A 26,321-nucleotide genomic window follows, 5' to 3' on the forward strand; every position below is an offset into this window, starting at 1 on the left:
GGCACCCCCCGCCCCCTGCAACTCCAGGGCCCGCTCGGCCCCCCCAGCACCAGTCGGACCCCCTGCATCCCGCCCCCCGCCCCTGGGGCAATGGGGGATTGGGGTACAGGGCTGTGGGCGCGGGGTGGGGGATCAGGGTATGAGGCGGGGTCTGGCCAGGGAGATTGGGGTATGGGGTTGGCCAATGGGATTGGAGTATGGGAGGCTGTCTCGGGATCCCAGGGGAGAGTGGGGGGCTGGCAGGGGGGTATTGGGATACGGGTGGGCACTGGCCCGGGATATCAGGGTACAGTGGGGGGCTGGCTGGGATATTGATTTACGGGTGGGGGCTGGTTGCAGGAATCGGGTACGGGGGTTGGTTGCAGGGATCGGGGGAGAATGGAGGGGCTGGCTGGGGGATATTGGGGTACAGTGGAAGGCTGGCTGGGGATATCAGGGTATGTGAAGTTGGTTGCAGGGATCAGGGTACGGGGGCCAGCTGGGGATATCGGGGTCCGGGAGTTGCTTGCAGGGATCGGGGTATGGGGGCCAGCTGGGGATATTGGGGTACGGGGGCCAGCTGGGGATATCGGAGTACAGAGGGTTGTTGCAGGGATTGGGGTACAGGGGCCAGCTGGGGATATCGGGGTACGGGGGGTGGTTGCAGGGATCAGGGTACGGGGGCCAGCTGGGGATATCGGGGTACCGGAGTTGGTTGCAGGGACAGGGGTACGGGGGCCAGCTGGGGATATCGGGGTACAGGGGGTTGGTTGCAGGGACCGGGGTACAGGGGCCAGCTGGGGATATCAGGGTATGTGAAGTTGGTTGCAGGGATCAGGGTACGGGGGCCAGTTGGGGATATCGGGGTACAGGGGGTTGTTTGCAGGGAACGGGGTCAGGGGGCCAGCTGGGGATATCGGGGTACAGGGGGTTGGTTGCAGGGATCAGGGTACGGGGGCCAGCTGGGGATATCGGGGTACGGGGGGGTTGGTTGCAGGGATCGTGGTACAGGGGCGAGCTGGGGATATCGGGGTACGGGGGGTTGGTTGCAGGGATCGGGGTACAGGGGCCAGCTGGGGATATCGGGGTACAGGGGGTTGGTTGCAGGGATCGGGGTACAGGGGCGAGCTGGGGATATTGGGGTACAGGAGTTGGTTGCAGGGATCGGGGTACGGGGGCCAGCTGGGGATATCGGCGTCCGGGAGTTGCTTGCAGGGATCGGGGTACGGGTGGGGAATATCTGGGTATGGGTGAGAGCTGGCTGAGGAAGCGGGTATGGGGGCTGGCTGGGGATATTGGGGTACAGGGGGGCTGGCTGGGGATACGGAGGTCCGAGGGGACTGGTTGCAGGAATCGGGGTTCAGGCGCAGCAGGTTAACCCTTCGCTCTCCCCCAGGCCGGGTCATGGCGCAGGCGGTCCCCCCCCTCGGGGAACCCCAGTTCCTGCAGCTGCGGGAGGAGTTGGTGCAGGCGCTGGCCCGGAGCCCGGTGGATCTGCACCCCGAGACTGTCCAGCAGCTGGTCGAGGCCCCCCTGCCCCCCCACATCAAGTACCGGGAGATTGACGCCCAGGGCATCCTCTGTGCCAACATGCAGGGGCAGGTAGTGCTGGGCTGGGGGGCAGGGCTGGGGGGCTGGGGGGCGAGGGAGTTAGCCATTGGGGGCAGATGGGGAGTTGGGGGCAGGTGGGGAGATGGGGAGTTGGGGGCAGGTGTGGGGCTGGAGGGGGAAGATGGCCGGGGGAACTGGGGCAGGAATAAGGGGCTGGGAGTGGGCACTGGGGGCAGGTGGGGAGTTGGAGGGCGGGGCTGGGGAGCGGAGGGGCACTGAAGGGGTCAGCAGCAGTGGGGCGGAGGGTTGGGGTTGGAAGAGGGGACTGGGATGGGGCAGAGGCAGCTCTGGGGGCAGAGAGGGGTGGGGAGGGATTGGGGGCTCGGGTGGGAGCGAGGGGCAGAATGGGGGCTCCTGGCAGGAGGGGAGTTGGGGGGAAAGGGGGGGCTGCTCCTCATGTCCCCCGTTGCCCCCCAGTCCCCGGCCTGCCTGCGAACCATCTCCACGGCCCTCAACATCCTGGAGAAATACGGGCGCAACCTGCTGAACCCCCTGAAACCCCGCTACTGGCGCGGGGTCAAGTTCAACAACCCCGTCTTCCGCAGCACCGTCGACGCCATCCAGGTGGGCCCCGGCCCCCGGCCCCGAACCCCCGTGCCCCGAACCCCCCCCCCGGCCTCCTCCACCCCTCCCAGTGCCCTGAACCCCCGGCCCCAAACCCCAGTGCCCCGAACCGCCCCAGCCTCCCCACCCTCCCAGTGCCCCGAACCCCGGCCCCAAAACCCCCAGTGCCCCAACCCCGGCCTCCCCACCCTCCCAGTGCTCCTGGACCCCAGCCTCCAAAACCCTCCCAGTGCCTTGAACCCCCAGCCTCCCCACCCCCAGTGCTCCTGGACCCCAGCCCCAAAACCCCAGTGCCCCAACCCCCAGCCTCCCCACCCCTCCCAGTGCCCCGAACCCCCAGCCTCCCCACCCTCCCAGTGCTCCTGAACCCCAGCCCCCAAAACCCCAGTGCCCCGAACCCCCAGCCTCCTCCACCCTCCCAGTGCCTCAAATCCCCAGCCCCAAAACCCCAGTGCCTCGAACCCCCGGCCTCCCCACCCCTCCCAGTGCTCCTGAACCCCCGGCCCCGAAACCCCAGTGCCCCGAACCCCCGGCCTCCCCACCCCTCCCAGTGCCCCGAACCCCCAGCCTCCTCCACCCTCCCAGTGCCTTGAACCCCCGGCCTCCCCACCCCCAGTGCTCCTGAACCCCCAGCCCCAAAACCCCAGTGCCCCGAACCCCAGCCTCCCCACCCTCCCAGTGCACCGAACCCCCAGCCCCGAACCCCTCGGCCTTCCCACCCTCCCAGTGCTCCTGAACCCCAGCCCCAAAACCCCAGTGCCCCGAACCCCCTCGGCCTTCCCCTCCTCCCAGTGCCTCAAACCCCCAGCCCCAAAACCCCAGTGCCTCGAACACCCCCGGCCTCCCCACCCCTCCCAGTGCTCCTGAACCCCAGCCCCTAAACCCCAGTGCCTCAAACCTCCCGGCCTCCCCAACACCCCAGTGCTCCTGAACCCCCAGCCCCCAAAACCCCAGTGCCCTGACCCCTCGGCCTTCCCCACCCCTCCCAGTGCTCCTGAACCCCCAGCCCCTAAACCCCAGTGCCCCAAACCCCCTCAGCCTTCCCCACCCCTCCCAGTGCTCCTGAACCCCAGCCCCTAAACCCCAATGCCTGTAACCCCTCCTGGCCTCCCCACCCCTCCCAGTGCTCCTGAACCCCCAGCCCCTAACCCCAGTGTCCTGAACCCCAGCCCCAACCCCAGGGCCCGGATCGCCCAGCCCCTGAACCCCCAGAACCCCCCAACGTGTGGACTCCCTGTCCCCAGTTCACCCAGCTACACTGAACCCCCCAGGATCGCCCGGCCTCCCCGAACCGCAACACCCAACAAACTTGGCTCTTTCAGCATGGATGAAGCCAGGTGAGACCCCCAAATACGCGTTCTGATCCCCCAAGTCCTGAACCCCACTCACTCCCTGTACCCCAGTATCCAACAACCCCGTCTTCCGCACGGACAGCAGCCCCAAATCTCCCAGCCCCCCAGGTACCGACACCCCCTGTCACGGCGTGTGGGGGAGTCCGGCCCTGCACCCCCGGGCTCCCTGCGATTCCCCAGGACTCTCAGCCAGCCAGTAACGCAGCAGGGTTATTAGCCGACAGGACACAGGCCAGCCCAGGGCTTCAGGCACCGATAACCGGATCCCCCCGGTTAGGGCCATCTTGGGGCCCCACAGCCCCCCCGGGGATCAGAGCCCTGTCCCTGCTTCCCCCCTTTCCCCAGCCAGCCCCAGTCTGCCCCCTCCGGCCCTCCTCTCTGCCCCCCCCTCCGGCCCCTCCTCTCTGCCCCACCCCCCCCGGCCCCTCCTCTCTGCCCAGCCCCCTCCGGCCCCTCCTCTCTGCCCCACCCCCTCCTCTCTGCCCAGCCCCCTCCGGCCCCTCCTCTCTGCCCAGCCCCCTCCGGCCCTCCTCTCTCTGCTCAGCCCCTCCGGCCCCTCCTCTCTGCCCCGCCTCCGGCCCCTCCTCTCTGCCCCACCCCTCCGGCCCTCCTCTCTGCCCAGCCCCTCCGGCCCCTCCTCTCTGCCCCACCCTCCGGCCCCTCTTCTCTGCCCCGCCCCCGGCCCCTCCTCTCTGCTCAGCCCCCTCCGGCCCCTCCTCTGCCCCCTCCGGCCCCTCCTCTCTGCCCAGCCCCCGGCCCTCCTCTCTGCCCCACCCTCCGGCCCCTCCTCTCTGCTCAGCCCCTCCGGCCCCTCCTCTCTGCCCCCTCCGGCCCTCCTCTCTGCCCAGCCCCTCCGGCCCCTCCTCTCTGCCCAACCCCCTCCGGCCCCTGCTCTCTGCCCAGCCGCCTCCGGCCCCTCCTCTCTGCTCAGCCCCCCTCCGGCCCCTCCTCTCTGCCCTGGCCCCTCCGGCCCCTCCTCTCTGCTCAGCCCCCTCCGGCCCCTCCTCTCTGCCCAGCCCCCTCCGGCCCCTCCTCTCAGCCCCCTCCGGCCCCTCTCTCAGCCCCAGTTACCCCTCAGCCCCTCCTCTCAGCCCCAGCCTCCGGCCCCTCCTCTCAGCCCCCTCCAGCCCCTCCTCTCTGCTCAGCCCCAATCTCCCAGCCCCTCCTCTCTGCCCCCTCCGGCCCCTCCTCTCTGCCCCCGGCCCTCCTCTCTGCTCAGCCCCCTCCAGCCCCTCCTCTCTGCTCCTCCTTCCCGGGCCAGGGGTCACAGGGTGACCCTTTGGCTCCAACAGGTGGGGAGCAGGCGGGCGGGGCGGGTGGCTGAGCGGCCCGGGCGGGGAGCAGGCGGGCGGGCGGGTGGCTGAGCGGGGCCTGGCGGGGAGCAGGCGGGCGGGGCGGGTGGCTGAGCGGGCCCCGGGCGGGAGCAGGCGGGCGGGCGGGTGGCGGAGCGGGCGGCGGGGCGGGGCGGAGCAGGCGGGCGGGCGGAGCGGGCGGCGGGTGGCTGAGCAGGCGGGAGCGGCGGGCGGAGCAGGCGGGCGGGCGGGTGGCTGGAGCAGGGGCCGGGAGCAGGCGGGTGGCTGAAGCGGGACCCGGCGGGAGCAGGCGGCGGGCGGGTGGCTGGAGTGGGGATCCCGGGCGGGAGCAGGCGGGCGGGTGGCGGAGCGGGGCCCGGCGGGGAGCAGGCGGCGGGGCGGTGGCTGAGCGGGGGCCGGCGGCGGGAGCAGGCGGGCGGGCAGGAGCGGGCCCGGCGGGAGCAGGCGGGCGGGCGGGTGGCGGAGCGGGCCCAGGCGGGAGCAGGCGGGGGCGGTGGCGGGGCGGGCGGGAGCAGGCGGGCGGGCGGGTGGCTGAGCGGGGCCAGGCGGAGCAGGCGGGTGGCGGGAGCGGGGCACCGGGCGGGAGCAGGCGGGCGGGGCGGGTGGCGGAGCGGGCCCGGCGGGAGCAGGCGGGCGGGCGGGTGGCTGAGCGGGCACGGGCGGGAGCAGGCGGGTGGCTGAGCGGGGACCCGGGCGGGAGCAGGCGGGCGGGAGCGGGCGGGAGCAGGCGGGCGGGCAGGAGCGGGGACCGGCGGGAGCAGGCGGGCGGGGCGGGTGGCGGAGGGGGCCCGGGCGGGAGCAGGCGGGTGGCTGAGCGGGGACCCGGGCGGGAGCAGGCGGGCGGGGCAGGAGCGGGGCCCGGCGGGAGCAGGCGGGTGGCTGAGCGGGGCCCCGGGCGGAGCAGGCGGGCGGGGCAGGAGCGGGGCCCAGGCGAGCAGGCGGGCGGGGCAGGAGCGGGAGCCCGGGCGGGAGCAGGCGGGTGGCGGGAGGGGCCCGGGCGGGAGCAGGCGGGCGGGGCAGGAGCGGGGGGCCCCGGGCGGGGAGCAGGCGGGCGGGCGGGTGGCGGAGCGGGGCCCGGGCGGGAGCAGGCGGGCGGGGCGGGTGGCGGAGGGGGCCCGGGCGGGAGCAGGCGGCGGGGCAGGAGCGGGGGCACCGGGCGGGAGCAGGCGGGCGGGGCGGGTGGCGGGAGCGGGGCCCCGGGCAGGGAGCAGGCGGGCGGGGCAGGAGCGGGGGGCCCCGGGCGGGGAGCAGGCGGGCGGGGCGGGTGGCGGGAGTGGGGGGCCCCGGGCGGGGAGCAGGCGGGCGGGGCAGGAGCGGGGCGGGCGGGAGCAGGCGGGCGGGGCGGGTGGCGGCAGCAGGGGCACCAGGCAGGAGCCGCGCTTTGAAAGGGAACCCGCCGCCTCTCTCTGGCTGCGCAGCAGCCCCTGCTCCTCGAGTCCTTCGCCCATGTTCTCAGGGCCACATGCCCAAAGGGGCTGGGGGGTCCCAGAGGGCGGTTAGAGGCAGGGGTCCCAAGAGGGGGCCCAGGGGACAGGGAGCGGGGGCTTGAGAGGGGTGGGGTCGCGGTGGGCCGTTTGGGGCAGGGGTCCCGGGCGGGGGCTCAGGGGACAGGGAGTGGGGGGCTTGGAGAGGGGTGAGGTCTCAGGGGCCGTTAGGGGCAGGGGTCCCGGGAGGCTCAGGGACAGGGAGTGGGGGCTTGGAGAGGGGTGAGGTCTCAGGGGCCGTTAGGGGCAGGGGTCCCGGGAGGAGGTGGTCAGGGGACAGGGAGTGGGGGCTTGGAGGGGTGGGGTCTCAGGGGCCGTTAGGGGCAGGGGTCCCAGGAGGGGGCTCAGGGGACAGGGACCGGGGGGCTTCGAGAGGGGGTGGGGTCCCAGTGGGCCATTAGGGGCAGGGGTCCCGGGAGGAGGTGGTCAGGGGACAGGGAGTGGGGGGCTTGGAGAGGGGGGGGGGCTCAGGGGGCCGGTAGGGGCCGGGGTCCCGGGAGGGCTCAGAGGACAGGAGCGGGGGCTTGGGAGGGGTGGGGTCCCAGGGGCCATTAGGGGCAGAGGTCCCGGGAGGAGGTGGTCAGGGGACAGGGAGTGGGGGGCTTGGAGAGTTGGTGGGGTCCTGGGGGGCCATTAGGGGCAGGGGTCCAGTTACCGACACCCCCGTCCTCCCAGCCCAAAGGTACCGACACTCCCGTCCCCCCCCAATCTCCCAGCCCCCCAGTTACCGACACCCCTGCCCCCCAATCTCCCGGCCCCCCAGTTACCGACACCCCGTCCCTCCCAGCCCAAAGGTACCGACACTCCCGTCCCCCCCCAATCTCCCAGCCCCCCAGTTACCGACACCCCTGCCCCCCAATCTCCCGCCCCCCCAGTTACCGACACCCCTGCCCCCCAATCTCCCAGCCCCCCAGCTACCCACACCTAGTTACAGCCCAGCCCCGGTGCTAACGCGGCTCCCCGCAGGGCGGGCGGGACGTGCTCCGGCTCTACGGCTACACGGAGCAGCAGCCGGACGGGCTGAGCTTCGCCGAGGGGCTTGAGGAGCCGGACGCCCGGCGCGTGGCCTCCGTCACCGTGGACGTGGTCCTGCTGCGGGCCGAGCTCAACCTGCTGCTCTCGGTATGGGGCACCGGGGGGCAGGGAGCGGGGTGGGGGCTGAGCAGGGGGCGCTGTGGGGCAGGGAGCGGGGTGGGGGCTGAGCAGGGGGCGCTGTGGGGCAGGGAGCAGGGTGGGGGCTGAGCAGGGGGCGCTGTGGGGCAGGGAGCGGGGTGGGGGCTGAGCCGGGGGCGCTGTGGGGCTGGGAGCGGGGTGGGGCTGAGCAGGGGCGCTGTGGGGCAGGGAGCGGGGTGGGGCTGAGCAGGGGCGCTGTGGGGCAGGGAGCGGGGTGGGGCTGAGCAGGGGCGCTATGGGGAAGGGAGCGGGGTGGGGACTGAGCAGGGGCGCTGTGGGGCAGGGAGTGGGGTGGGGGCTGAGCAGGGGCGCTGTGGGGCAGGAAGCGGGGTGGGGCTGAGCAGGAAGTGCTGTGGGGCAGGGAGCGGGGTGGGGCTGAGCAGGGGCGCTGTGGGGCAGGAAGCGGGGTGGGGCTGAGCAGGGGCGCTGTGGGGCAGGAAGGGTGGGGCTGAGCAGGAAGTGCTGTGGGGCAGGGAGCGGGGTGGGGCTGAGCAGGGGCGCTGTGGTGCAAGGAGCGGGGTGGGGCTGAGCAGGGGCGCTGTGGGGCAGGAAGCGGGGTGGGGCTGAGCAGGAAGTGCTGTGGGGCAGGAGCGGGTGGGGCTGAGCAGGGGCGCTGTGGGGCAGGGAGCGGGTGGGGCTGAGCAGGGGCGCTGTGGGGCAGGGAGCGGGGTGGGGGCTGAGCAGGGGGCGCTGTGGGGCGGGGAGCGGGGTGGGGGCTGAGCAGGGGGCGCTGTGGGGCAGGGAGCGGGGTGGGGCTGAGCAGGGGCACTGTGGGGCAGGGAGCGGGGTGGGGGCTGAGCAGGGGCCCTGTGGGGCAGGGAGCGGGGTGGGGCTGAGCAGGGGCGCTATGGGGCAGGGAGCGGGGTGGGGCTGAGCAGGGCGCTGTGGGGCAGGGAGTGGGGTGGGAGCGCTGTGGGGGCTGAGCAGGGGGCGCTGTGGGGCTGGGAGCAGGGCAGGGGCTGAGTCTCATTGTGTCTTTTCCATTTCAGAACAATCACCCGAACCCCGATACCCTGCAGAGAATGCTGCAGGGGGGGCAGGAGGTGAGGAGGGGCAAGTGGGAGGGGGTCTGGGGGAGGCTGCAGGGTGGGGGCAGGGCTGGGGGTCGGGTGGATCAAGGGGTTCGGCTGGGCCTGTCACCCCTTCATCTCTTCCAGGTGACCCTCATCCCGGACTCGGTGTCCGTCCACGACACGGTGCCCCCCGGAGCCTTGCCCCAGACGGGTAGGTGCCATGGGGCACCATGGGGAGTGGGGCACAGGGAGCTCTGGCTGTGGGGAGAGTGCAGGGGCATTGTGGGGTTGGGGAGTGGGGGCGCTGTGGGGCACTGAGGGGGTTCCGGCTGTGGGGCAGGGCGGTGGGGACTGGGAGTGGGGGAGCACTGGCCAGAGGACATGGGGGGCCAGGCTGTGGGGTGATCCCTCTCTCCCACCCCCCAGGGCCGCCCCCCCCGGCCACCTGCCTGCTGTGTGGGCTGGAGCCAGCGTCCCTGCGCTGCCCCGAATGCAACCAGAGTCTCTGCCCCGAATGCGACCGTCTCTTCCACAAGCACCCGGCCCGGGCCCAGCACCAGCGCCTGTCCATGGGGGAGCCGGGCTTGGGGGCTGGGCCCCCTGCACAGAGGTAAGGGGGATCCCCCTGAGCCACCCCGCCCCCAGGTATTGGAGACCCCCACCCTGAGCCCCCCAGGATACAACCCTGTTCTGCCCCCATAGAATGGGCCCCCTCTGTGACCCCCTTAGCCCCCGATAATGGGGACCCCCTGACTTGGGTACCTCCTGAACCCTAGTCTACCCCAGGCAGTACATTAAGTATGATTACAAATGAATTGAAACACTGAAAATCACATTTGAAATAAAAATAAATGTAAAAAAAAAAAAAGTTTCCTACTGAACTGGCGTAATTCTGGTGATTCCCGAGCCGAAACGGTGATTCAAATAAACTGTTCGTTAAACTTTACATTTCAAATGCGATTTCTTTTCTCTTGAACACCCAGCCTGCAAAATAAACAAATTACAGTTAAACCGAAATCCGAAGAAATTAAAAAAAAATGGAAACTAAAAATAAAAATCACGTCTTTGCCGTGATACTAAGGAAAATGCCCCCAAATGTTATTTCAGTGAAAGCTGGACCTAAACCAGGACATTTCAGACGCTTTCGATGTGTTTTCTCCTTTGTTTAGTAACAGACCCCCACAGGATCAGGTGAATGACAATTCAAAAAGAAATCAAGTGAAATTAAAAATTAAAATTAAAATCAAAATAAAAGCTGTCAACTTTTGACGACTGTTTCATAAGAGCTTTGCCATAAAGCGACGTGCGTCCGATGCGGAAGAGATCCCAACAGTTAATCGAAGGGAAGTTTTCCATTTACAACACGTTCGCTGATTTTCCTTCTTTTCTCTCTTGTGAAGAGAGACGATTATCAAATACGTGAATGACCGTGAAAAAAACAACAGCAGGTGAAATAAAAAACAAAACACAAATTTACTGGCAAATAAAACGCCAAGTGAACGATTTTGGTTCAAAATTCAATACCAGAAAAGATTCAGTTGAAAATAAAAATGAAAAATGTACATTTAAACCCCAGGCTTTAATATTAATGACTAAAACGAAGAAATGCCCCCAATGCCCCCCCCCGGGCTCGAACCCGGGCACCAGTTTTCTGGGCTGGGTTTTTTAATTAAAAGTCCAAATTCAGGGGGGCCGACATGTGCGGCACAGGGGGGACCTGGCTCTCGGGGGCACCACCCAGCTGCCCGCACCCCAACACGGCAAGTCAGTGAGGGGAACCCACTTGCTCGTGGAGTACGGCTCCATTCGGACAACAGGGCCCCTGGTTTGGGGGACCCCCTGCCTGGCACCAACCCCCCCTTCCTCCAAGTATTGGGGACCCCCTGCCTGACCCCAATTCCCCCCTTCCCCAGGTGTTGGGGACCCCCTGCCTGACCCCCCACCTCTAGGTGTTGGGGACCCCCTGCCTGACCCCCCACCTCTAGGTATTGGGGTCCCCCTGCCTGGCCTCTCAATCGCCCCTTCCCCAGGTTTTGGAAAGCCCCTGCCTGGTCCCCCACCCCAGGTTTGGGGACCCCCAGACTGTTGTGACCCCCAACCCCCCAATCCCATTTCCAGGGCTCCTGGCCCTTTAAAACGCCTGAGGATTCCGGGACGTTCCATTCGGTTGCCAGGAGAGGGCGACAGTTGCCCCAGAGCATTATGGGTCCCTGTTTGGGCCGGGCCAGGGGGGAGCAGAGGTGGGGGAGGGGGGCTCACATGGGGGCGGGGGGGTCACAGGGGATGTAGGGGCCTGAGAGGGAATTTGGGGTGCAGGGATGTATTGGGGTGTGGGGTTCTGTGGGAATATGGGGGGTCGGATGGGGGTGCAGGGTGGGGTAGAAGTGGGGATTTGGGGGCAGAATGGGGGCAGTGGGGGCTGTGAGGATTGGGGTGCAGGAACGGGGGCTGTGGGGATCTGGGGTGCAGGGTGGGGCGTGGGGAGGTCAGTGGGGATTTGGGGGCAGAATGGGGCAGTGGGGGCTGTGAGGATTGGGGTACAGGAATGGGGGCTGTGGGGATCTGGGGTGCAGGGTGCGGGCGTGGGGAGGTCAGTGGGGATCTGGTGTGCAGGGTGGGAGTGTGGGGGGCTGTGAGGATTGGGGTGCAGGAACGGGGGGGCTGTGAGGATTCGGGTGCAGGAACGGGGGGTCTGTGGGGATCTGGGGTGCATGGTGGGGGTGTGGGGAGATCAGTGGGGATTAGGGGTGCAGGGTGGGGGTGTGGGGCTGTGAGGATTGGGGTGCAGGAATGGGGCTGTGGGGATCTGGGGTGCAGGGTGGGGCGTGGGGAGGTCAGTGGGGATTTGGGGGGTCCCGCCCATCTCTCTCCCCCCCGTCGCTCTCCCCCAGCCTGTCCATGGTGCCATCGGAGCTCCCGGCCGCCCGCCCGGCCCTGCCCCCCAAGCCACGCCTGCCCTGGCGCTGTGCCGCCTGCCATGCCCCCAACGAGGCGCGGGCCGTGCTGTGCGTGGGGTGCGACCGGCCCCGGGGCTGCCCCACGCCCCCCAACCCTCCGCCCGAAGGGGACCCCCTCCGGGGGGCCTGGGCCTGCCAGACGTGCACCTTCCTCAACGCCGGCCCCACCGTGCTGTGTGCCGTGTGCGAGCGCCCGCTGGCCGGCCGCCCGGCGCCCCGAGCCCCAGCCTCCCGGACGGCCCCGCTGCCTGCGCAGCGGCGCGCGCCTCGCTCCTGACCCGCTCCTGACCCGCAGCCCCTGGCCTCCCCCCCCGGCGCCCCTCGCTCCTGACCCGCAGCCCCCGGCCTCCCAGTGCCCTCGCTCCTGACCCGCAGCCCCGCCGGCGCCCGGCCTCCCAGCGCCCCTCGCTCCTGACCCGCAGCCCCAGGCCTCCCAGCGCCTCGCTCCTGACCCGCAGCCCCAGGCCTCCCAGCGCCTCGCTCCTGACCCGCAGCCCCAGGCCTCCCAGGTGCCCCTCGCTCCTGACCCGCAGCCCCGGCCTCCCAGGTGCCCTCGCTCCTGACCCGCAGCCCCCGCCGGGCCCGGCCTCCCCCCCTGGCGCCCCTCGCTCCTGACCCGCAGCCCCGTGCCAGCCTCCCCTGGCGCCGCTCCTGACCCGCAGCCCCCGCTGGGCCCGGCCTCCCGGTGCCCCTCACTCCTGACCCACAGCCCCTGCCTGGCCCGGCCTCCCCCCGGTGCCCCTCGCTCCTGACCCGCAGCCCTGCTGGGCCTCCCCTGGTGCCCCTCACTCCTGACCCGCAGCCCCTGCCTGGCCCGGCCTCCCGGTGCCCCTCGCTCCTGACCCGCAGCCCCGGCCTCCCGGTGCCCCTCACTCCTGACCCACAGCCCCTGCTGGGCCCGGCCTCCCCCCGGTGCCCCTCACTCCTGACCCGCAGCCCCCGCCCTCCGTTAACCCCTCGCTCCCCACAGGCCAAGGGGGCCCCGGGCTGGCAGTGTGAACACTGCACCTTCTGGAACCAGCTGCCTGGGCGCGTGTGTGAGGTTTGCAACAGGACCAGCCAGCTTGGGGGGCCCCCCCAGGAGGAGAAGGGACCCCGGCGTCCGGGCAAGCCCCACCCCCTCTCACCAGAGGAGGTGGAGCGTCGGCGGCAGGAGAAGCTGCGAGAGGACGGGATGAAGCTGGTGGCCATGATCCGGGTGAGAGGCCCCTCCCCCTTTCCAGAGGCCCCTCCCCCATGCTCGACAAACATCTGTAGATCCTACAGCAGGATAACTCCTAACCCCGCCCTCTCCCTGGGAAGCGGGGCTCTCTCTAACCCCGCCCTCTCCTGGAAGAGGAGGTGGGGCTCTCTCTAACCCCGCCCTCTCCTGGAAGAGGAGGTGGGGCTCTCTCTAACCCCGCCCTCTCCCTGGGAAGCGGGGCTCTCCCTAACCCCGCCCTCTCCCGGAAGAGGAGGTGGGGCTCTCTCTAACCCCGCCCTCTCCTGGAAGAGGAGGTGGGGCTCTCTCTAACCCCGCCCTCTCCTGGAAGAGGAGGTGGGGCTCTCTCTAACCCCGCCCTCTCCCGGAAGAGGAGGTGGGGCTCTCTCTAACCCCGCCCTCTCCTGGAAGAGGAGGTGGGGCTCTCTCTAACCCCGCCCTCTCCCTGGGAAGCGGGGCTCTCTCTAACCCCGCCCTCTCCTGGAGGAGGAGGTGGGGCTCTCTCTAACCCCGCCCTCTCCCGGAAGAGGAGGCGGAGCTCCCTCTAACCCCACCCTCCCCCAGGAAGTGGGGCTCTCTCTAACCCCGCCCTCTCCCAGACTAGGAGGTGGGGCTCTCTCTAGCCCCGCCCTCTCCTGGAAGAGGAAGCGGGGCTCTCTCTAACCCCACCCTCTCCCAGAAGTGGAGGCGGAGCTCCCTCTAACCCCACCCTCTCCCAGAGGAGGAGGCGGAGCTCCCTCTAACCCCACCCTCTCCCAGAGGAGGAGGCGGAGCTCTCTCTAACCCCGCCCTCTCCTGGAAGAGGAGGTGGGGCTCTCTCTAACCCCGCCCTCTCCCTGGGAAGCTGGGCTCTCTCTAACCCCACCCTCTCCCAGGGGAGGAGGCGGAGCTCTCTCTAACCCCGCCCTCTCCCAGAGGAGGAGGCGGAGCTCTCTCTAGCCCCACCCTCACCCAGAGGAGGAGGCGGAGCTCTCTCTAACCCCGCCCTCTCCCCAGGAGGCGGAGCTGGTGGGCGTGCCCCCAGAGGAAGTGGGGGCGGCTCTGCGGTACTCGGGGACGGAGCTGCCCCTGCCCTGGCTGCGCTCGGAGCTGCCCGCGGTGCTGGACGCGGTGGTGGAACAGGCCACGGAGCGGGGGGCCGGCGCTGAGCTGGGTGCCATCACACAGCAGGAGGCTCGCGCCGCCTGGACCCAGAGCCAGGGCGACCTGGATGAGGCCGTGAGCCGCTGCCTGAGCACTCGGCGCACCAAGGTCGGGGCAGGGCCAGGGGCAGAGCTTGTGGGGCAGGGAGGGGCCTGGGGTGGGGAGGGGCTTGGATGGGATGGGAGGGGCCTGGGGTGGGGTGGCATGGGGAGGAGCTTGGATGGGAGGGGAGGGGCCTGGGGTGGGGTGGCTTGCGGAGGAGCTTGGATGGGAGGGGAGAGGCGAGGCAGGGCTTGTGGGGCAGGGAAGGGCTCATAGGGGAGGGGCAGGACCTGAGGAGGTGAAGGGTGGGGCCTAGGAGGGGTAAAGGGTTCTGAGGCAGGGGAAGGGGAGGGCTTGAGGGTCGGGGCCTGGGAACGGTGCGGCTTGTGGGGAGGGGTAAGGCCTGGAAGGGGCTTATGGGGGACAGGAGGGGCTCATTGGGAGGGATGGGTCCTGGGAGGGGCGTGGCTTGTGGGGAGGGGCGGGGTCTGTAGGGGAGGGGCGGGGCCCGGGGCCGTGTCGGGGGTCCCATCTCTCCCCCCGGCAGGTGCGGGAGCTGGCGGCGCTGGGGTTCGCAGAGCGGGGGCCGGTGCTGCAGGCGCTCTACCAGAACGGGGGCGACCTGTGGGGGGCCCTGACGGAGCTGCAGCGCCTCCAGCTGGAGCCCTTCCACCGGCGCATGTGGGAGCTGGCCGAGCCCGAGATCGACTTCCACGCACCCGACCGGCAGGTCAGAGCCGGGGGCGGGGGGGATGTGGGGAACGTCCGGGGGTGGGAGCAAGGGGGGGCCCTGGGGGATGCGGGCGGTGCTGACTCCCTCTCCCCGCAGGCGCTGCTGCGGCGGCTGCTGGCCTCGCTGGCGCTGCCCAGCTGGGGGCGGGCGGAGCTGGTGCTGTCGCTGGTGCGGGAGCAGGAGGCGGTGGAGAACCGGGGGAGGCGGGCGGCCTTGGCCGACATCGTGGACGCCGTGCGGGCCTCCCCCGACCGCGACTTCATCAAACGCCTGCTCAACTGGGAGTGCGCCGTGTGCGGCTGGGTGCTGCCCCGCAACCAGGTACCCCCCCGCCGGGCACTGCCACCCCCCGCCGGGCACTGCCCCCCTCCCGGCCGGGCACTGCCACCCCCTGCTGGCCGGGCACAACCCCCCCGCCGGGCATTGCTACCCCCCCAGCCGGGCACTGCCAACCCCTGTCGGCCGGGCACTGCCACCCCCTGCTGGCCGGGCACAACCCCCCGGCCGGGCATTGCTACCCCCTGTCGGCCGGGCATGGCTACCCCCTGTCGGCCGGGCACTGCCACCCCCTGTCGGCCGGGCACTGCCACCCCCTGGCCGGGCACTGCCCCGCCGGGCACTGCCCCGCCGGGCACTGCCCCCAGGCGGGCACTGCCACTCCCTGCTGGGCACTGCCAACCCCTGTCGGTCGGGCACTGCCAACCCCTGTCAGCCGGGCACTGCCACCCCCCGGCCGGGCACGACCCCCCTGCCGGGCACTGCACGCCCCTGCTAGCCAAAAATGACACCCCACCCCACCTCCACCGGGCACAACACCCCCCTGTGCTGGCTGGCCTGTCTCCCTCCTCCCCCCCCCCCGACCACCAGCCAGGCACAACCTCCCCCTGCCAGCTGTGCCTGTGCGGGACCCCCAGCCAGGCTTGTCCCATCCTTCCTCTGCCAACCAGCCACAGCCCCCTCCCCTCCTCTCCGCCGGGCGGGAGCGTCCCCTTTCATGAGCCTGGTGGGTCCCCAACCCTATGATTCCCCAAGATACAGCCACCCACCAGACATCCTTCCCGTGTCCCCCCCAGACACGGCTGCCCTGACTGGCCGATTCCCAGCCGCATCTGAGCCGTGTCCCCCCCAGACGGATCCCCAGACGCACCTGCCCAGACAGATCCCCAGATGTGTGTCTCCCCGACACGTTCCCCCAATGCATCTCCCCCGACGGGCAGATTCCCGGCTCCATTTGAGCCGTGTCCCCCCCGGACAGATCCCCAGATGCACCCCCCCCCCCCAGCCGGCCAATTCCCGGCCCCGTCTGAGCCGCGTCCCCCTCAGATGCAGTCGCTGACGTCCTGCGAATGCACCATCTGCCCCGAGTGCTTCGCCCAGCACTTCACCATCGCCGTGAAGGAGAAACACATCACGGACCTGGTGTGTCCGGCCTGCGACGCGCCCGACCTGAGCGACGAGGCCGAGCTGCTGGGCTACTTCTCCACGCTGGACATCCAGGTATGGGGCCCTGGGGGCCCCCAGCCTCCCAGGGGCCCCTGTACCCCCTCTGAGTCCCCCCAATCCCCTGGGCCCTCCAAGCCTCCAACCCGACCTGCTGGGTACTTCTCCACGCTGGACATCCAGGTATGGGGCCCTGGGGGCCCCCAGCCTCCCAGGGGCCCCTGTACCCCCTCTGAGTCCCCCCAATCCCCTGGGCCCTCCCCAGACCTCCCTGAAACTCCTCCAAGCCTCCAACGTGACCTGCTGGGTACTTCTCCACGCTGGACATCCAGGTACCGGCTCCCCGGAGCCCCCAACCCCCTGAACCCCCCAAATCCAGGGGACCCCAAAACCCACTCCCACCCCCAGGCCCCCTGAACCTCCACAGCTGTGGCCCTGATGCCCAGGTATTGGGGTGACCCTGCACCCCATCTCCACACACCCCCAGGGGTGAGCACCCCATTCCATGCCTGGGAGCCCTCCTGCACCCAGCCTGGGGGTGGGGCACCCCAAAAAGGCAGGGGAGCTCCAGAAGCCCCTGCTCACCCCTCCCCTTCCTCCCCCAGCTCCGCGAGTGCCTGGACCCCGAGACCTACGAACTGTTCAGCAAGAAGCTGACAGAGCGGGAGCTCATGCGGGACCCCAAGTTCCAGTGGTGCACCCACGTGAGTGGGCGGGGCCCCAGGGCCCGGGGCGGGGCCAAGCCAGAATGCTGGGTGCCAGGGCGGGGCCAGAACACTGGGGGCGGGGCCAATGATTGGGCTTGGTGCGGGGGGAAGAGGAGGTGTGTGACAGGGGAGGGGTCCTTGGCCAGGTTCGGGAGGGGTCTCTTAGGGGGACTCTGGGGGGAGGACTGGTGGTTTCTCGGGGGTTGTGGGGGGTCTCTCATGGGGGTCTCCTCTCTCTCTCACCCCCCTTCCCCCTCCAGTGCTCGTTCGGGTTCATCTACGAGTCGGAGCAGGCGGCCGCCCAGTGTCCCCAGTGCAACCAGAGCTTCTGTGTCCACTGCAAGCGCGCGGTGAGGGGCTGGGGCGCTGCAGGGAGGGGGCTGTAGGCAGGAGCTGGGCGGGGGCGGCGACGACAAGAGACAGAAGCTCCAGTGTCGGGTAGTTCCACAGGCGCTGGCAGGGTCAGGCTGGGGGGGGGGGGGCTGGGCATGGCGGACCGGGGGGCTGTGTGGGTGGCGGGGGGGGCCGAGGCTGCGCTGACTCCCACGTCTCACCCCCCAGTGGGAGCCGCAGCACCAGGGCCTGTCGTGCCAGGAGTTCCAGGAGTGGAAGAGAACCAACGACCCCCAGTACCAGGCACAGGGGCTGGCGGTGTATCTGCAGGAGAATGGAATCGGTGAGCCCCCCGTTCCCCCCTCACAGCCCCCCTGTTCCCCTCAGCCCCCAGTACCGGGCACAGGGGCTGGCGGTGTATCTGCAGGAGAGCGGAATCGGTGAGCCCCCGTTCCCCCTCACAGCCCCTGTTCCCCCCTCAGCCCCCCAGTACCGGGCGCAGGGGCTGGCGGTGTATCTGCAGGAGAACGGAATCGGTGAGCCCCCCGTTCCCCCCCCACAGCCCCCCTGTTCCCCCCTCAGCCCCCCAGTACCGGGCACAGGGGCTGGCGGTGTATCTGCAGGAGAACGGAATAGGTGAGCCCCCGTTCCCCGTTCCCCCGCAGCCCCAACCCACCCCTGCCCCCAGTACCAGGCTCAGGGGCTGGCGGTGTACTTGCAGGAGAACAGAATTGGTGAGCCCCACTGTAGCGCCACACAGCCCCCCAACCCGCCCCCTGCCCCCCAGTACTGGGCACAGGGGCTGGCCGTGTACCTGCAGGAGAACGGACTCGGTGAGCCCCTGTTCCCCTGTTCCCCCAGCCCGCCCCCTGCCCCCCAGTACCGGGCACAGGGGCTGGCGGTGTATCTGCAGGAGAACAGAATCGGTGAGCCCCCCTGTCGTGCCGCACACGCTCCAAGCCCCCCTGTCCTTGGCCCCCGCTCCCAGTGTCCCCCCTGGGGGCTGCTGGATTGGGGGGCAGCTCCTGCCCCCCCCCCCGTTGACTCTCCCCCACGTCTCTCTCTCTCGCCAGCCTGCCCCAAGTGCAAGTTCCCGTACGCGCTGGCCCGAGGGGGCTGCATGCACTTCCAGTGCTCCCAGTGCAGGCACCACTTCTGCAGCGGCTGCTATGGGGCCTTCTACACCAAGAACGTAAGGGGGCCGGGGGGGCTGTGTTGTGGGATTGTTGGTGGGGTGTTGGGTTGGTTGTGTGGTGTGGTGGGACCAGGGCCGCCCGGGGGGGGCAAGTGGGGCAATTTGTCTCGGGCCCCGCAGGGGCCCCCACAAGAGTCTTTCGGGGCCCCTGGAGCAGGGTCCTTCTTCCGCTCCGGGTCTTCGGCGGCGAGGGGTCCTTCTGCTCCAGGGCGGAAGGACCCCCCGCCGCCGAATTACTGCCGAAGCGGGACCCGCCGCCGAAGACCCCAGGCCCCCTGAATCCTCTGGGCGGCCCTGGTTGGGTGAGGTGTTGTGGAGGTGTTGGGTTTGTTGCTGGGTGTTGGGTGGGGTTGTGGTATGGTGCAGGGTTGTTGGGTGTGGGTTTGCGGTTGTTGGGTGTGGGGCTGTCATAGGTTGGGGGGTGGGGTTTGTGTTGTAGGGTTGTTGGGTGGGGGTGTTGGGTTGGTTGTTGGGTGGGGATGGGGTGTGGTGTTGTCAGACACAGGTGTTGGGTTGGTTGCTGGGTGTTGGGTGGGGTGCGGGTTGTGTGTGGGGTTGTCGGTTGTGGGTATTGGTTTGGTTGTTGGGTGTGGGGCTGTTGGGGTTTGTGCAGGGGTTGGAGTTTGTGTTGTAGGTTGTTGGGTGGGGTATTGGGTTTATTGGTAGGTATTGGATGGGGAATGGGGATAGGGTTGTTAGGGGGTGTTGGGTGGGGATGGGGTGTGGTGTGGTGTTGTCAGACACAGGTGTTGGGTTGGTGGCTGGCTGTTGGGTGGGGTGGGGGTTGTGTGCGGGGTTGTCGGTTGTGGGTATTGGTTTGGTTGTTGGGGGTGGGGTTGTTGGGGGCTGTGCAGGGGTTGGGGTTTGTGTTGTAGGTTATTGGGTGGGGAATGGGGATAGGGTTGTTGGGTGGGGTGGGGACTGTGTGGGGTTGTCGGTTGTGGGTATTGGTTTGGACGTTGGGTATGGGGCTGTTGGGGGCTGTGCAGGGGTTGGGGTTTGTGTTGTAGGTTATTGGGTGGGGAATGGGGATAGGGTTGTTAGGGGGTGTTGGGTGGGGATGGGGGTTGTGGTGTGGTGCGGGGTTGTCAGATGTGGGGGTTGGGTTGGGTGTGGGGCTGTCGGGTTGTGGGGGGATGGGTTTGTGTTGTAGGATTGTTGGGTGGGGTGTTGCGAGGGTGTTGGGTTTGTTGCTGGGTGTTGGCTGGGGATGGGGGTTGTGGGGTTGGGTTGGTTGTTGGGTGTGGGGGGATGAGGGGGTGGTGCTGGTGTGTAGCAGTGTCTCTCCTCTCCCCCCCAGAAATGCCCAGTGCCCTCGTGCCCGGTTCGCCAGTCCCTGCACGGGCACCACCCCCGCGACTGCCTCTTCTACCTGCGTGACTGGGACGTGGGGCGGCTGCAGCACCTCCTGCAGGTCGGGGGGCGGGGATCCAGGGCCGGGGATGGGCCCTGAGGGGCGTTGGGAGACAGGGCCGGGGCGGGGTCGGGGCCAGGGGATGGGCCCTGAGGCGTTGGGAGACAGGGCCGGGGCGGGGTCGGGGCCAGGGGATGGGCCCTGAGGGCGTTGGGAGACAGGGCCGGGGTGAATGGGGGGGATGGGCCTGAGAGGCTTTGGGGAGACAGGGTCGGGGTGGCTGGGGTCGGGGATGGGCCCTGAGAGGCTTTGGGGAGACAGGGCCGGGGTGACTGGGGATGGGCCCTGAGGCGTTGGGAGACAGGGCCGGGGTGACTGGGGATGGGCTCTGAGGCGTTGGGGAGACAGGGCCGGGGTGACTGGGGAGTCCGGGGATGGGCTCTGAGGGTGTTGGGGAGACAGGGCTGGGAGGCGGGGATGGACCCTGAGGGGCGTTGGGAGACAGGGCCGGGGTGACTGGGGATCCGGGGATGGGCTCTGAGGGGCGTTGGGGAGACAGGGCCGGGGGGATCCGGGGCCAGGGGGATGGGCCCTGAGGGGCGTTGGGGAGACAGGGCCGGGGGTGCCTGGGGGGATCTGGGGGGATGGGCCCTGAGGCGTTGGGAGACAGGGCCGGGGTCCGGGGATGGGCCCTGAGGCGTTGGGAGACAGGGCCGGGGTCCGGGGATGGGCCCTGAGGGGCGTTGGGGAGACAGGGCCGGGGTGACTGGGGGATCTGGGGATGGGCCCTGAGGGTGTTGGCGAGACAGGGTCGGGGTGGCTGGGGTCCGGGGATGGGCCTGAGAGGCTTTGGGGAGACAGGGCCGGGGTGGCTGGGAGGTCGGGGATGGGCCCTGAGAGGCTTTGGGGAGACAGGGTCGGGGTGGCTGGGGAGTCGGGGATGGACCCTGAGAGGCTTTGGGAGACAGGGCTGGGGTGGCTGGGGTCGGGGATGGGCCTGAGAGGCTTTGGGGAGACAGGGCTGGGGCGGGGGTCTGGGGATGGGCCCTGAGAGGCTTTGGGAGACAGGGCTGGGGGTGGCTGGGGGTCGGGGATGGGCCTGAGAGGCTTTGGGGAGACAGGGCCGGGGTGGCTGGGGGCCGGGGATGGGCCCTGAGAGGCTTTGGGGAGACAGGGCCGGGGTGGCTGGGGGTCCGGGGATGGACCCTGAGAGGCTTTGGGGAGACAGGGCCGGGGTGACTGGGGATGGGCCTGAGGCGTTGGGGAGACAGGGCCGGGGTGACTGGGAGTCCGGGGATGGGCCCTGAGGGTGTTGGGGAGACAGGGCCGGGGTGACTGGGGAGTCCGGGGGATGGGCCCTGAGGGGTGTTGGGGAGACAGGGCCGGGGTGACTGGGGATCCGGGGATGGGCTCTGAGGCGTTGGGAGACAGGGCCAGGGGTGACTGGGGATCCAGGGGATGGGCTCTGAGGGTGTTGGGAGACAGGGCCGGGGCGGGATGGGCCCTGAGGCGTTGGGGAGACAGGGCCGGGGCGGGATGGGCTCTGAGGGCGTTGGGAGACAGGGCCGGGGATCCGGGGCCAGGGGATGGGCCCTGAGGGGCGTTGGGGAGACAGGGCCGGGGTGACTGGGGATCTGGGGATGGGCCCTGAGGGGTGTTGGGGAGACAGGGCCGGGGGTGACTGGGGATCCAGGGGATGGGCTCTGAGGGGTGTTGGGAGACAGGGCCGGGGCGGGATGGGCCCTGAGGCGTTGGGGAGACAGGGCCGGGGCGGGATGGGCTCTGAGGGGCGTTGGGAGACAGGGCCGGGGATCCGGGGCCAGGGGATGGGCCCTGAGGCGTTGGGGAGACAGGGCCGGGGTGACTGGGGATCTGGGGATGGGCCTGAGGGTTGGGGAGACAGGGCCGGGGTGACTGGGGATCTGGGGATGGGCCCTGAGGGTGTTGGCGAGACAGGGTCGGGGTGGCTGGGGGTCGGGGATGGGCCTGAGAGGCTTTGGGAGACAGGGCCGGGGTGGCTGGGAGGTCGGGGATGGGCCCTGAGAGGCTTTGGGGAGACAGGGTCGGGGTGGCTGGGGAGTCCGGGGATGGACCTGAGAGGCTTTGGGGAGACAGGGCTGGGGGTGGCTGGGGTCCGGGGATGGGCCCTGAGAGGCTTTGGGGAGACAGGGCTGGGGCGGGGTCTGGGGATGGGCCCTGAGAGGCTTTGGGAGACAGGGCTGGGGGTGGCTGGGGTCCGGGGATGGGCCCTGAGAGGCTTTGGGGAGACAGGGCCGGGGTGGCTGGGGGCCCGGGGATGGGCCTGAGAGGCTTTGGGGAGACAGGGCCGGGGTGGCTGGGGTCCGGGGGATGGACCCTGAGAGGCGTTGGGGAGACAGGGCCGGGGGGCGGGATGGGCCCTGAGGGGCGGTGGGGAGACAGGGCCGGGGTGACTGGGGAGTCCGGGGATGGGCCCTGAGGGTGTTGGGGAGACAGGGCCGGGGTGACTGGGGAGTCCGGGGATGGGCCCTGAGGGTGTTGGGGAGACAGGGCCGGGGTGACTGGGGATCCGGGGATGGGCTCTGAGGGGCGTTGGGGAGACAGGGCCAGGGGTGACTGGGGGGATCCAGGGGGATGGGCTCTGAGGGGTGTTGGGGAGACAGGGCCGGGGCGGGATGGGCCCTGAGGCGTTGGGAGACAGGGCCGGGGCGGGATGGGCTCTGAGGCGTTGGGAGACAGGGCCGGGGATCCGGGGCCAGGGGATGGGCCCTGAGGGGCGTTGGGAGACAGGGCCGGGGTGACTGGGGATCTGGGGATGGGCCTGAGGGTGTTGGGGAGACAGGGCCGGGGTGACTGGGGATCCAGGGGATGGGCTCTGAGGGGTGTTGGGAGACAGGGCCGGGGCGGGATGGGCCCTGAGGCGTTGGGGAGACAGGGCCGGGGCGGGATGGGCTCTGAGGCGTTGGGAGACAGGGCCGGGGATCCGGGGCCAGGGGATGGGCCCGGAGGGGCGTTGGGGAGACAGGGCCGGGGGGCGGGATGGGCCCTGAGGGGCGGTGGGGAGACAGGGCCGGGGGTGGCTGGGGGGGTCCGGGTGCCGGGGTGATTGTGGGGGGAAGCTGGGGAGCAGGGGGAGCAGGGGGCGCAACCGTGGGTCTCACTCTTGACCCCCCCAGGATAACGGAGTTGTCTTCAACACGGAACCCCCCACTGGGACCCGCCCAGCGCCTGGAGGTGAGAGCAGGGGATTGTGGGTAGCCCCCCCCCACCCCGGGGCAGGGCATTATGGGTAACTGGGCAGGGGATTGTGGGTAACGGGGTGTCCCGGCGTCCCCGGGGGATGCTCGGGAGCTGCTCCCCACGCAGCAGCCGGGACTCGGGGGATTCTCCTCTCGGAGCAGCCTGGCTCCCGGGCTCCCCCCTTCCTGGGCCCGACCCCGGAGCATCCAGCGTCCCCGTCCCCCCGACGCCGCAGCCAGCCAGGACCCCGGCGTAGGTACCGACACCGGAGCCCCCAGTCAGCTCCACCGTGGGGCCAGGGAGGCCGGACCCCGGTTCTGGGCCCCCCCATTTCCCCAGCCTGCTCCAGACTGACACTCTCCAGCCCCCCCCGGGCCAGGAGCCACCTGAGCCCTTGTGCTCCAGCCCCGTCACTGGGCACCGTGCCGGGGAGGGGCCCAGGCCCTCAGCTGCCAGGAGCCCGGGCAGAGCCCCTCACACCCGCCCCCTGGGGCTCTGCACCAATCACAGACCCTGCCCCCCCCCCGAGACTTATCAGCTGCACAGGGGAAACTGAGGCACCCACACAGGATTCCCAGAAAACATTCCCACTTCGTCACACCAGGCAATCGCCCCCCCCCCAGGCAAGGGATTGTGGGTAACGGGGCAGAGATCGGCCCCTGAGTAGGGGATTAGGGGTGACCAGGTGAGATTGGCCCCTCCCTGGGCAGGGGATTGTGGGTAACCTGACAATCCTCCCACAGCAAGGGATTGTGGGTAACCGGGCAGAGATCGGCCCCTGAGCAGGGGATTGGGGTGACCAGGTGAGATTGGCCCCTCCCCGGGCAGGGGATTGTGGGTAACCTGGCAATGCCCCCCCAGCAGGGGATTGTGGGTAGCAGGGCAGAGATCGGCCCCTGAGCAGGGGATTGGGGTGACCAGGTGAGATTGGCCCCTCCCCGGGCAGGGGATTGTGGGTAGCCGGGGCGCTGGCGTTACCCATCATGCCGTGCCTGCCAGGTGGCTGCCGCGTGATGGAGCAGAAGGAGACGCTGGCCGGGCTGCGGGACGAGGCCTGCGGGAAGGAGACGTCCCCCGGCTACGCCGGCCTCTGCCAGTAAGTGGGGGGGGTGGGGGGCATTGGGTTGGGCGGGAGGGCTGGAGTGGAGAGGGGTTATGTAGGAGATTGGGGGGCTCAGGCAGGCTGGGGTTGGGAGATATAGAAGGACTAGGGATGCATGGGGCAGGGTCGTTGGGGATTTGGAAACATGGGGCAGGGGTAGGTGGGGATCTGGGGTGCTGAGGGGAGGCATGGGGCGGAGGGTGTTGGGGACACATGGGGCAGGGGTAGGTGGGGATCTGGGGTGCTGAGGGGAGGCATGGGGCGGAGGGTGTTGGGGACACATGGGGTGGGCGTCATTGCGGAGAGCTGGGGGACCTGTGGGGCGGGGGCGCTGGGGGCACATGAGTTGGGGATGTTGGGAGACGCCGGCTGACCCCTGGGGACGCTGGGCGGGGTGCTGGGGATCTGGGGCGGACGCTGACCCCCGCCCCCAGGGCGCACTACAAGGCGTATCTGGTGAGCCTGATCAACGCCCGGGCGCTGGACCCCGCCCGGCTCTACTCGCTGCCCGAGCTGGAGACCGTCTACCAGCGCCACCAGGGGGCGCTGCCCCCCCGGCCCCCCGGCGAGCCCGAGGACACCTACCGCGGGCGCCTGCTGCAGGTACCAGCCCCACGGGACGGGGGGCTCGGGGCTCCCAGGGGACCCTGGGGGGAGGAGTCGGGGGGACAGGCTGGGTGGCTGGGAATCTTGGGGGGCTCAGGGGCCACCCCCTCACTCCCCTCTCTGCCCCCCACAGAAGCTGATGGACGAGGTGCCCCTGGGCCCCAAGATCTTGCGGCAGCGGCAGTGACCCCCCCCCGGCCGGCCTGGAAGATTCGAGCTGCTGCTGTGGGGGGAGGGGAGCAGTGGGGGGAGGCTTTGATTTTAGCTGATTTGGGGGTTGTGTGAGAACCCCTCTGTCCCGAACCCCAATTCCCCATCCGCAGCAGAAGGGACCCCAAAGTAGCAACCAGGGGGGCTCATCTGCCACTGGACTGAGGGGACTCTGGGGGGCTCAGAATAGTGGGGTTCAAGCCCCTTGGGGTAACACGAATCAAGGGACAGGACATTGTGAGACCCAATAAAACAGGCTGATCCGAGCGTGAATCTCAGCTTCTTAATGCAGCAGCAGGTATCCCCAAAAGTGCCCTGACCCACAGCCCCCCCCCCCGACTCAGCCCCCTGGAACCAGCCCTGTCCGCAGTCCCAGCCGGCGCCCCCCAAGCTCTGCCTAGCGTCTCACCAACAGCCCCCCAAAACTAGACTGGCCCCCACGCACTGCAACGCCAGCCCTGCCGGTGCCCCTCAGTCCCGACCCGCAGCCCCTGCCCCCCCCAGCCCTGCCGGTGCCCCTCACTCCCGACCCGCAGCCCCTGCCCCAGCCCTGCCGGTGCCCCTCACTCCCGACCCGCAGCCCCTGCCCCCAGCCCTGCCGGTGCCCCTCACTCCCGACCCGCAGCCCCTGCCCCCGCCCTGCCGGTGCCCCTCACTCCCGACCCGCAGCCCCTGCCCCCAGCCCTGCCGGTGCCCTCACTCCCGACCCGCAGCCCCTGCCCCCTGCCCCAGCCCTGCCGGTGCCCTCACTCCCGACCCGCAGCCTCTGCCCCTCCAGCCCTGCCGGTGCCCCTCACTCCCGACCCGCAGCCCCTGCCCCCAGCCCTGCCGGTGCCCCTCACTCCCGACCCGCAGCCCCTGCCCCCAGCCTGCCGGTGCCCCTCACTCCCGACCCGCAGCCCTGCCCCAGCCCTGCCGGTGCCCCTCACTCCCGACCCGCAGCCCCTACCCCCCGCAGCTCTGCCGGTGCCCCTCACTCCCGTCCCGCAGCCCCTGCCGCCCCCAGCCCTGCCGGTGCCCCTCACTCTCGACCCGCAGCCCCTGCCCCTCCAGCCCTGCCGGTGCCCCTCACTCCCGACCCGCAGCCCCTGCCCCAGCCCTGCCGGTGCCCCTCACTCCCGACCCGCAGCCCCTGCCCCAGCCCTGCCGGTGCCCCTCACTCCCGACCCGCAGCCCCGCCCCCAGCCCTGCCGCGCCCTCACTCCCGACCCGCAGCCCCGCCCCCAGCCCTGCCGGTGCCCCTCACTCCCGACCCGCAGCCCCTGCCCCCAGCCCTGCCGGTGCCCCTCAGTCCCGACCCGCAGCCCCTGCCCCCAGCCCTGCCGGTGCCCTCACTCCTGACCCGCAGCCCCTGCCCCCAGCCCTGCCGGTGCCCCCCACTCCCGACCCGCAGCCCCCCCAGCCCTGCCGGTGCCCCTCACTCCCGACCCGCAGCCCCCCCCGGTGCCCCTCACTCCCGACCCGCAGCCCCTGCCCCCAGCCCTGCCGGTGCCCCTCACTCCCGACCTGCAGCCCCGCCCCGGTGCCCCTCACTCCCGCCCCGCAGCCCGGCTCGGTGTGTCCGGGGCGCCCCCTGGCGGCTGCCGAGGC

At 70.3% G+C, this 26,321-nt stretch overlaps 1 protein-coding gene across 1 annotated transcript; it reads left to right on the forward strand.

Annotated features, from left to right (window-relative positions):
- Positions 1 to 75: 75 nt before the first annotated feature.
- On the forward strand, positions 76 to 24,998 carry RNF31 (ring finger protein 31). Its single transcript, XM_039498768.1, has 22 exons — positions 76 to 103; positions 1,376 to 1,581; positions 2,008 to 2,154; positions 7,270 to 7,425; positions 8,466 to 8,519; positions 8,634 to 8,700; positions 8,916 to 9,099; positions 11,381 to 11,704; positions 12,383 to 12,644; positions 13,644 to 13,898; positions 14,380 to 14,562; positions 14,662 to 14,886; positions 15,889 to 16,062; positions 16,611 to 16,709; positions 16,973 to 17,062; positions 17,274 to 17,388; positions 18,119 to 18,237; positions 19,541 to 19,654; positions 22,750 to 22,807; positions 23,813 to 23,909; positions 24,350 to 24,518; positions 24,655 to 24,998. The coding sequence occupies exons 1-22, from the start codon at positions 91 to 93 to the stop codon at positions 24,706 to 24,708; spliced, it is 3,165 nt and encodes a 1,054-aa protein (XP_039354702.1). The 5' UTR covers positions 76 to 90; the 3' UTR covers positions 24,709 to 24,998.
- Positions 24,999 to 26,321: the final 1,323 nt, after the last annotated feature.

The sequence above is a fragment of the Mauremys reevesii genome, linkage group 13 (assembly GCF_016161935.1).
Source record: "Mauremys reevesii isolate NIE-2019 linkage group 13, ASM1616193v1, whole genome shotgun sequence".
NCBI classification, from domain to species: domain Eukaryota; kingdom Metazoa; phylum Chordata; order Testudines; family Geoemydidae; genus Mauremys; species Mauremys reevesii.